Source organism: Limulus polyphemus, unplaced genomic scaffold, assembly GCF_000517525.1.
Source record: "Limulus polyphemus unplaced genomic scaffold, Limulus_polyphemus-2.1.2 Scaffold1, whole genome shotgun sequence".
NCBI lineage: Eukaryota > Metazoa > Arthropoda > Merostomata > Xiphosura > Limulidae > Limulus > Limulus polyphemus.
The window spans coordinates 2,727,247-2,738,673 of NW_013665611.1; the positions used below are offsets into that span (position 1 = coordinate 2,727,247).

The following is an 11,427-nucleotide window of genomic DNA, read 5'->3' on the forward strand; positions in this document are numbered from 1 at the left end:
CCTGTGACTGCAGTTCAATTACTCACTATCTATCTACACATTACATTCCCCTCTTTTATATACCAGCGTAACCTATTTCTAGCAAGAAGTAGAACATTCGCCAAAGTACATGATAGTTCTAGAAACAAGAGAGCGTGAGAATTGTCACGTGATCTCGATGACGCAACAATATTTTTGAGCCAAAACCTTCAGAAGCAGCCAACATACATTGTATGTGAAACATAACTCCTTTGCTTTATGATAGATTTTGTGTATCATGCTTAATACAAAAGCTACAGAAATTTTTGGACGTAAGACAAAATTTCAATGTTTATAGAATGTTTTTTTTTAAGGCATGTAACTGTTATATATAGTACATCATGTATGTGCATACAATTATGCTATTTCGAATTGCCAGACAAAGTTTGGAGCCACAAAAAACATGACATAGGATATAGACAAATAGATGTGCCATGTGATTTGATTACCTAGAAAAGTGACTTCCCAAGAAAATTGGTGGTATTGACTTTTGGAAAACATATTGCCTTAACTCTCCTTGTTTAATTATAACCTCCCTTTCTTGGGGGTAATGATTTGAAGGAGTTAAATGAATATATCAGGACTTTATTTAGCCTTTCTCTTGAACACACACTTGTCTGTTTTCAGTGTTAATAATAAATAAAATAATGTCAAATAAATAAAATTAACAATGACTAATTTAATTTCATGAAGTATTTCTTTTACATTATACACTAAGTTATTCTCAGCTCATATTATAAATTTTTTAGTTGACATATACATTGTACTTTTCTGTGTCATCGTATAAACTCTTAAGATTTTGTATTTCTATTCTTTTTTTTTATAACTTATTGCATATCTTGGATAACTCTTTGTTATTGTATCATATTTGATTAATACTAGGAACTATTTTATTTTGTTTTTTAGCATATCAAAGTAATAACATGATAATATTTCCATTTAGTGATCCTGTAACCAACGTAAAAACTCAAGAAAAATCCAGCGTCAAGAAAGTCGTAGAGATGACTATCTTGCAGGATTCTGCTTTTGATGTTAGAAATACTCTCCCTAATGTTAAACCTGACCTGACCTCATTGACCATGGTCACAGAGTATGCCTGCCCCCTGGGTAAGGTAGTTGTACCACCTAACTGTGGTAAGTGCAATTGTTTCTTGTTAATTTAGGAAGTACCCTTATACTTGGAAATATTTGAAAATGTTTAAGTGAGAATATGCCCTCTTGTTTGTGACTACTGTAAACATTCTTAAGTTTGTATTAGCATATCTATATAAGAAATGTAATATGTCCAATACTGATACAAATAACACAAGTATGGAAATCATATGCACATTGGGCACCATGACTAAAACATGCTCCGGGTATTTTTGTAAATTACAAAGTGCATCTCAATTTATCCTAAGATCCCTATATAAAGCACCCCATATAATGTTGATTTTAATCTGTAGAATTAAATGAAAATGTTGAGCTTTTTCTTGCTAGCATGTTGATAGGCCTAACTTGTGTTAAATTGACTTTAATAAAGTAAATTGCTAAAATGATTGAGTAAAACAAGAATTATGTAATTTTTCATTGTTTTCAAAAGTAATAAATTATTCTTGAAGCTTGGTTGGCTTCATAAATAAATTATACATACTTATGTTTGATTTTACTATGCTACAAATGGACAATAGTCATGCGATCAAAGGGTTTGAATATGAGGGTGACCAGCCAGAATCAAAAGCTGTCTTTAAGAATGATTGACCAATAAGGACAAGTTTACTTATCATCATGTCTCTTGTGTGAACTATGTTTCATGATTTAGTTTTTGTTATTATTCTGGAAAAGTTTAATCCCTCTTTATAAAATTATTTATTTAATATGTTTAACAAATGAAATTAGTTAAGAAGTTCTTTATTTTTTACAAATTGAAGTCATGCTGCTGTTCGGACTTTCAACCATGAGAACTTGTTCATCGTCAAAAGGATTAGTTGCTTCATTCAGATGATTTATTTTTATTTATTCTATTTATTTACTTAGTTGACTGCAGCCAAGGCACATACTATAATAATGCCACCTTGTCCTGCCTTTCTTGTCCTATTGGAACTTACCAAAATGAGATTGGCCAACTTTTTTGCAAGTCTTGTCCTAAGATTGCTGGGCAGCAAGGAGTGACAGCATCAACTGGTGCACGATCATCTAATGAATGCAAAGGTAAATGAAAAGATTATAATGTGTTATAATGATGATGATTCGAGTGTACATGTAATATCAGAAATGTTTATGTAAAGACATAAAAACAAAGATCTGACAAACTGTAAGAAATACATACTTTAAATTTGTTGTTTAATATTTTTAGTATTTAATCAAGCTTCTAGGAAAGAAATTTTTAGTGTCCAAACTCCAGACATGAACCAAACAAATCTGTTTGAAACTTGAGTTTCTGCTTCATAAACTTGTTTACGTAAGAAATTTTAGAAAAAGTTTCTGTAATAAAATGGTTGTTTTTATATACCATTTATAGATAACTGAAGAAAGATTTGGTTATGTTTGATTTGCATAAATAATTTTTTAATCACTTCAACACAGAACGCTGTTCTGCTGGCAAGTATTATGATGAAACTGTTGGGTTATGTCGACCTTGTGGATACGGTCTCTACCAGCCTCAGGAAGGATCCTTCAACTGTATTCCATGTGGTCCCAGTCTTACTACACGCAGTAGTACAGCAGTATCTCAAGCGGAATGCCGGGGTATTCACTTCATATCTTAAAACCATAAGGTGTAAGATAATGCACAGCTGTCAAATATTGTATGGATACAACTTGAAGAAATTATGACTATTTTACTCTTAGTTTGGTCAATTGTATTTCTTTCTGATGACAAATATTTTGAATTAAGACAGAAAATTTAAGACTAATTGTATCTGAGATGATAGTAAAACAGTTTTGGTGCTATATATGTATCTTTTCCTTCAAACCATTTGGGATTAAAGAGTAAGTGCTCTTTTCAACTGCTAGTACTTGTAATGAAGCATTGTTTTATTTGATTTTGCACTTTTCAGGTGAATGTTCTGCCGGTTTGCAGCTTTCTAGCAGTTTAAATTGTGAGCCGTGCCCACAAGGGTTTTATCGAACACTGGGTATGGCAGCGTGTGAACAATGTCCTCGTGGTAGAACAACAGCTTCTGTGGGATCAACCAACCGCAGTGACTGTTCTCTTGGTAAGTTATTAATATCAACGTAGTAACTTGTAACTGTGAAACTTCAAATACATATTACAATACATGTATAGCTACATTATCAAAACCGGTAGGAAGAACATTAGTAGCTTCAGTTATCAAATCCAGGCGTAATAAGAATGAGGTCAGAATAACTTATTAACCTGAAAAGAAAACTTGATACTGAAGAAATTCTAATGGGGTAAATCAAGAAGTTTGGACAGATCAGAAAATAATAAAGGAAGAAAATATTTCAAGCACTATGTGTTCTTCAGGCTATATATATATATGTGTGTGTGTGTGTTATTTCTTCCTCAAGAAATTTTTACATGTGTGATTTTAAAAGTTAACTCTCTTTCTCTCTTCTAAACTGTTGCTTAACTGTGCTTTGATAGTGTAAATTCGTACAATTTAGAAGAATAACAATTTTTATCAGAAATTTCTGCTGATTAATTCACTTAGTATAAGGATACATGAAAGTTTTGACATAGTAGTTGTGACTCATAAAAGTTGCTGTTAATCTTTACATTTTCTAAATATTGCTTGTGATGAAAAACTCGTGGTTATTACCATATGTTTTTGTCATTATCATCTTAGTTATTCCTTTATGAAATCCACACCAGAAGAAGGTCATTTTAAGTATAAAATAGGCCTGATATGCTTTGATGCTCAGCTGTGACATGGTTTAATGTTTGAATCTTATGACCTGCAACCAAAGTTCAGGTTACTGTATTTTAACTCTGGGAGGATTATAACCATGACAGTCAATAGTGTAGCTGCCTAGGTAGTGGGTACTGCTGATTGGCTGCTTTACCTTTAATTGGTAGTTCTATCAATTTGTTCAATGCTACGCCAAAACTGTGATGTCTCTGGTCTTGCTGTTCAACCAGTTTGCCATATAAGATGCCATTCAGGTTTAAAATGCCAGACTAGTATATTGATGTACATTTAGTCTTCTGTTCCTTATGAATATGTTAAATATTTTTGTGTCTGCTTTCAGAGGTTTGCAATCCAGGTCATTTCCTCAACACTACTCTTAATCGCTGCATAGCTTGTCCCAAGGGTACTTACCAAGACAAAGAGCAGCGAGATTTTTCTTGTCAACCTTGTCCATCAGACACAACTACTGATGGATCTGGAGCAACCAGTGAACAAGCTTGTTTTAACCCATGTTTCGTAGATGGCCCGATGAGACCTTGTCAGGCGAATGCTTTCTGTGTTTTCCGACAAGAGACTGACACTTATTCTTGTGAATGTATACCTAATTACAGGTTGAATAAAGAAACTGGTGAATGTATCAGTAAGTAAAATATGTAGTAAATTGTCTGTTTAATAAAAACGTTTCTGTTTTGTTTTCAACATTGTTTTTATATTGGTTAAAATATTATGTTTTTCCTAATTCTAAATAGTTATACAAAACATCACTTAATGGAAAACGTAATTCCATTAGAAGCAAAACATAAGTTAGTATATTTGTTTTTTTTTAGCTCTTTAGTTTTAAAAAGTGTAATACTAACACCTGCCACACAAGCCAGCCCAGTATCTTTTAGTAATGAGCCTTGGATGGTCAACAGGGGATCATTTTAGAAACTGGTGATTTAGGGTTATTTCAATAGATCTTGATGAATAAAGCTTGGCACAACTCCTAAAATAAAACAAAAAAACAACAAATAAATAATGATAAAAATATGACACAATGAAATCTGTATGGATTACTATGATGGTACCATACTGGGCATTATACCATCCTTCTTGTATTTACTCTATTCATTGCAAAAATGGCATTCTTAATTTGAGAATCACTAGGAAAATAATATTGTAACTCATCATGCATCTGTTTAAACTTCAACACTGCATCTTTGGACTTTACTGTGATGCTAGTTTCACACAATATTGAAAGTAATGTCTTCTTATATATGATTCCAACCCCCTTTATGAAGATAATGATACAGTTGTGTACATTTTTTTGGTTTGCTGTCAATGCAGTAATCAATTGATGATTCTTTGATTCTTCTGTTACATTAAATCTATTGGGATATCTTCAAATAAGTTCTTCCCTCACCTGACCTCAACCCATGGTTTAACTTATTCGCTACATGCCATCACTTTCACAACCACATCTAAAACATTTCAAGCATGTTTCATTGCTACATCATTTACATTTACAAGTTAACTTCTGCATGTTGGTTCCTATGGTCTCATGTTAGGTCATGGGTCTGGTCCAGTAACCTAGACCTCAAATTGGTCATGTGGCAGGTGTTAATTTTTTACGACCACGAGGAAAAGGTATTTTCCTTCACTCATCCCATAATTTTCAAGTTTCAAATAAGTAATGAAATATTGTAACTTGGTTTGTTTGTTTTTCTTTTTATTACACCCTTAACAATAAACCTGCCACTGGAAGATTTGCTTATGTATAAAGTTGCAGTGAAATAGTTAATTTATTCTATTATAATGATCAAAATAATTTTTGGATTGGCTGTTGTTTTTTTCGTTTTATTTTATTTAATATAAGCTTCCCAGTTTATTTCAGTTCAATATTACACTTATTACATCTCGTCATTTTTGCTCTCTGTAGATATTTGTGACAACTATTGTGATAATGGTGGAACATGTGTAGCAATACCAGAATCCAATGAGCCAAAGTGTGAATGCTTGACAAACTTTTATGGAGACAAATGTGAGAAGAAGTCAGATTTTGTGTACATTGCAGGAGGCATTGCTGGAGCAGTAATTTTCATTATTCTTCTTGTTCTATTTGTATGGATGATCTGTGTCAGGTATGATGTTTCCAAGAGTTTTTTTGTTCTGCAAACAAGTGTTATTTTTGTGTCTTTGAAATAACTGATAGTAAAAAGTAGCATGATCATGGCCACTGATTAAAAAATATAATAATAATGTTTACTATCTCTAAAATCCCCACTTAATCATTGGTTACATCTTTTTTGTCAATGTTCATTCTAAAGATGGTGCCCATTCATGTGGTCTTGATTTTAATAGAGAAATGGAACTCGTATGATTCTGAAGTTCTTATATTCGCCTTGTTAACCTGTTGTTGTTGTTCATAAGATAGAGATGATTATTATACTTCTTATAAACTTTTAAAAAAGTTTAGGTTATATGTTTTTGACTTTGTAATTTATGTTGGCAGGTTGAAATTTGTGTGGTACTACTTCTTATAGGAGGCATTTTTAAACAAAAAAGCAAAATTTTACTTTGATTTGATATTCTATAATATACTTTGTTTTTGATGCATAGGACATGGTAGCAAGAAAATTATCACTTAGTTATCTTTTCTATCCTTCTTTAGATCTTCATGGAAGAGAAAATCCAAGAAAGTACCTCCTCCTCAACCTCCCATGGACTTCACTGGCTCACAAACTAACATTTTATATGGTGCTCCTGCTCCATATGCTGAGAGTATAGCCCCATCCCACCATAGTACATATGCTCACTACTACGACGATGATGACGATGGCTGGGAAATGCCCAACTTCTATAATGAAACTTATATGAAAGGTAACCCTTCTTTAGAATAGTTTCTTCTCTATTTCTTTTATATTTTATTTAAACATGTGGCAATACCTCATCAAATCAGTATAAATATATCAGTGATAAATACTTTTGAAGTATTTATCACTGATATATTTCAAGTAAATAATTGTATTAGTTTTTAAATTATCCTACTGCAATAATAATTAGAATACTTTATTCCTACTTCAATAAAGTCACTATAAAATGAAGATGTAAAATAAAGTGTATTTTGATCTATTCCAATAAGTATAATATTGAAAACTACCTAACAAAATTACTGTAGCCTCCTATTGTTTCTGAAACTTAAGAATTTTATTTGATTTATTATAGTTTCTCTACTTTTCAAGAAAGAAATACTTTATTTGATTTCAAAATTTTTTTCAGAGGGTCTTCATAATGGCAAAACCAATAGTCTAGCCCGAAGCAATGCAAGCTTATATGGAACGAAAGATGACTTGTATGATAGATTACGAAGACACCAGTATCAAGGAAAAAAAGGAGGTAGAACTTGTATATTACTGTTTAATTTATATAAAGAATTTCATAATGAGCTATAAATTTAAGAAATTGGCCCTTCAGTGGTACTACAGAAGACTTATTTGAAAATATCAAAGTGTCATTTGAAAAGTTCACTTTATTTATGACAAAGATCTGAAAAGTGTTTAAGAGCATATTATTTATAATTGTGTGTGATTTTTATTTAGTAAAAGAACAATTAAATACTTTTCCAATATTTTTTGTGTTGTTACAAAAACTGTTTGATAACACTATTGTTGTGTTAATGTTTTTTATGAATTACTTCTTTAGTTTTCTAAACAATATTTTTTTATATCTCCATAGACACAAGTGACAGTGAAGACCAGGGTCAATTATAACAATGTGGCTAATAATGGAAAAGACAATGCTCAAGACTTTCCCTTCTTGATATCTGAGTCTTCCTTTGAAGTCTGTTTATGTAGATGAAGAATAAGAATTATCCAAAAGCAAAACAAAAACAAATGTTTATAGAGTAATAAACAGAATCTTTATGGTAATATTGAACATTATTTCATCACTGTATTTATGGGTGTTAATTTTATACCAGACAATTAGTTTTCTATTAAGTATATACATATGTGTGTGGTAGAATAAGTTGAGCATTTTATTTTCTTAATTGTGGTTGAATTTGAATTTTGTAAGATATACACAACAAATGTGAAAGTCCTGACTTTTATTCAAGAAAATATTTTACACTACAGTGTTGTGGTATTTGTAGCTTGTGATTATTTTAATTGACTTTATCAACTTTAAAAATTATCAGGTTGATGTTGTGTATATGAAATAAAACTTTGTATATGTATCTTTACAAGTATGCTGGCACTGTTGTTGCTCATCTGTTAAAAAGTGATATGGTGATTATTTTAGTGGAAAAGTTTTTAAAAAATTTGAATTGCAGAAAATGTTATCAGTTTTTGCTCATATCAGTTATAAATTCTTAAAATTGTGTGTTTAAGCACCAGTCGAAAGCGAAAATGTATATTACATGGTTTCGAGCACAGGAGCTACCTCAGGAAGGGCTATTACTGAACATTGTAATTAGTTTTTTGACTTGTGTTTAAACAGTTATTAATTTAAAAAATTAATATCATTTTTTTTTATCAATCTGTAATCTTTTAGGTCTTTTACAATATGGACTTTGCTTTTTTTTCACAAAATACCAAGTTAATCTAAATAAAAAAGCATAATAATAAACCACAATCTATCAAAGTAGTGTTTTGCGTTAAATCTTTATCAGGATTTTACTGTTTTCCTGGAACTTTTTGTTAAAAAAGTAAATATGTTTTCATCATTGAATAATATGAGGTTTATTTTTCCTGGAACTGAATTTTTGTGTTCAACTCCAATTTGTCCTCTGGAAATTTGCGTGTTACATCATTATAAACGCCATCTTTCAGGGTGCTTGCATTATATAGATTGTTAGGTCACTTAGAAAAATAGTTAACATTTTTGTTATCATGTTTAATTTATTTAAAACGATCACAAGATGGCGACATGGTGTTCTGTCAAGTTTCAAGACGACGAAGTAACTTTCTGGGTATAAACTTACTTTTACAAGTACACGTAGGCGGGATTTGGGATATGAGAGGGAAATAATTATCTCCTCCCCATCTTGTAATAACCATAACCAGGAAGTGAAGCTTTATTTATCATAATACATTTTATCTTTGTGCTAAAACGTTTCGTATCCAAAATCTTGCATATTCATGTACAGTATAATTCACAAACAAATTTCTAGTAAGATTCAATATTGATTTGTTTTAACTAATCAAAATGTTGTCGTTTGGATTATATAGATGCTTTTAGCAAACTTTTGTTCTTTTGTGTTAAATAAAATATTTTATGAGAATCGATATTTGTGTCATAATTTGTGTTCATCTTAACAACTTGTTTAAGACTTACTAGCGCACCTGATTCTTCAATTTATTAGTTTAATCCTAGAATTACCGATGGGAAGTACACTAGCTATTTTAACTAAACCAGTGAAGCACCAAATTGCTTTTGGATCCATGACATTATTGGTTTCAAAATCGTTAATATTTAACGAGTCTCACACAAAAATAACATCAATATTGTAATTAATCCCATTAATTACTGCTGGGGCTCCCTATGTATTTTCTACAGAAAATGAGTGAATGCAGACAAATATTTTGTCAGTTTTTTACGTTGAGACTTGTAACAAAAAAAAAGCATGGACTTACTTTACATGATACAATGCGAACCACACTGGTAACAACTTATTTTACTTATTCACTGTAAGTTATTTTATGTCGCTCATCTATAATATAATTTATATTAGTACTAACATACTAATGGTTCATTCATTTATTTAATTATCAGTAATCGGTTTATAACTGATCTCGAAACCATCAAGGTGAGCGTAGTTGATTCTTCTGTGAGGTTATGAATTGAATATACAAATACACCTCAAAGAAAGAAACAAAAAAAACATGGCTGATTTTATATTTTACTAGCCTTGAACTACACAGGCCTGCGATGGTTTTATTGTTTTGAAATCTTTACATGTTCTATAGTAATTCCTGTACGCTTATCCAAAAATGATACCCATTTTTCTCCATCACGTATAGATTTTTCATAAAACGTCATATATACTTTTACATAAGTGAATCATTTTCATTGAAATCGGGTCACATTTTGTTAGGTTTAAAATGTTGACAACCACTGGCTATAGATTTATCTAGACCAATCGCGACGTGAGAGTAATTGATCGTTCTAGAACCCACGATAAACACACTGCTAGTATATAAACGGTTAAGAGGCCGCATGACGTGTCATTTCTGGATAGTATCTGTTTGTGCGTGCTCTTTGACATTATTTTTTCTTTTCACTATTATTTATTCGTCGCTATAACAACAAGAGGTTGTGTAAATGATCCAAAGATATTCTGCTATATTTGTGGTAAATTTGTTGTTAATAAATAAAGGCAAAACATTACAGAATTCGTCAAAAAAGCGTATTACACGTATTTTGGAATGAAACTTTGGGACTAAGACAAATCATGGGCTCCACACAAAGTTTGTGTCGAGGAGTTAAAACAATGAACTAAAGGTAATAAAAAGTCTTTGCTTTTTGAAATTCCAATAGTCTGGCATGAGCCTAGAAACCACGGAGATGACTGCTATTTTTGCTCATGTAATGTGCAAGGCTACAACACTCGAAATAAAATGGAAATTTCTTATTCGAACCTTCAGTCTACTATAAGACCTGTTGCTCATGGATCTGATGTACCTGTACCTACTCCACTGGAGACTGTTGATACAGTCTCATCTGATGTCAGTATAAATGGTGATAGGGTTGTTTTTAACCTGAAACGTCTGGTGAACCACAACGTTTCACACAAGGTGAACTTAATGATTTGGTGAGAGATTTGGGCCTTCCAAAGGATTCTTCAGGGATTTGGGGGTCCAGACTTCGGGCTAAGAACTTACTCTTTCCAGGGGCATCATTTTACTGGTATAGAAATCGTGAGAAAGAGTTTATACCATACTTTTCGCAAGAAGGTTCATTGGTTTATTGCAACAATATTGCTGAATTAATACCAATGCTAGGAGCTGCAGTCTATGTACCAAGTGAGTGGCGATTGTTCATTGATTCCTGCAAAAGAAGTCTAAAAGGTGTTCTCCTTCACAATGGTAATATATATACATCTGTTCCTATTGCTCATTCGGTTCACTTGAAGGAAAAGTAAGAAAATCTCGAACTTCTTAATAAGGTCAAATACAAAAAACATGGTTGGCTACTTTGTGGGTATTAAGAGTCATTTGTATATTGTTGGGTGAACAATCCGGTTCTACAAAGTTTCCATGTTTTGTTGTGTGAATGGGACAGCAGAGCAAGAAATCGGCACTGGATAAAGAAACAATGGTCACGTAGAGTCAGCCTGATACCAGGATCGAAAAACGTTGAACGTGAAAATTTGGTTGACACAAAAAAGTCCTATTACCTCCACTTCACAAAAACCTGAGCTTGATGAAGCAGTTTTTAAAGGCTTTAGACAAAGATGGTAACTGTTTCAAGTATCTATGTGGGCAATTCTCAGTTCTTTCAGAAGGAAAACTTAAAGAAGGAATTTTTGTTGAGCTTCAGATTAGGAAATTGACTTCGGATGAACAGTTAGAAAGGA

The 11,427-nt window shown here is 31.9% G+C and overlaps 1 protein-coding gene across 1 annotated transcript in view; it reads left to right on the forward strand.

Moving 5' to 3' along the window:
• The window catches only part of LOC106465521, a 77,923-nt gene extending 68,787 nt beyond the window's left edge, over window positions 1–9,136 (forward strand). Inside the window, exons 47-55 of the mRNA XM_013925782.2 lie at window positions 962–1,152; window positions 2,035–2,208; window positions 2,584–2,745; window positions 3,057–3,215; window positions 4,213–4,512; window positions 5,791–5,992; window positions 6,523–6,731; window positions 7,131–7,247; window positions 7,587–9,136. Coding sequence (XP_013781236.1) covers window positions 962–1,152; window positions 2,035–2,208; window positions 2,584–2,745; window positions 3,057–3,215; window positions 4,213–4,512; window positions 5,791–5,992; window positions 6,523–6,731; window positions 7,131–7,247; window positions 7,587–7,621 — 1,549 coding nt within the window. The 3' untranslated portion in view covers window positions 7,622–9,136. The remainder of the gene's footprint in view (window positions 1–961; window positions 1,153–2,034; window positions 2,209–2,583; window positions 2,746–3,056; window positions 3,216–4,212; window positions 4,513–5,790; window positions 5,993–6,522; window positions 6,732–7,130; window positions 7,248–7,586) is intronic.
• Window positions 9,137–11,427: the final 2,291 nt, after the last annotated feature.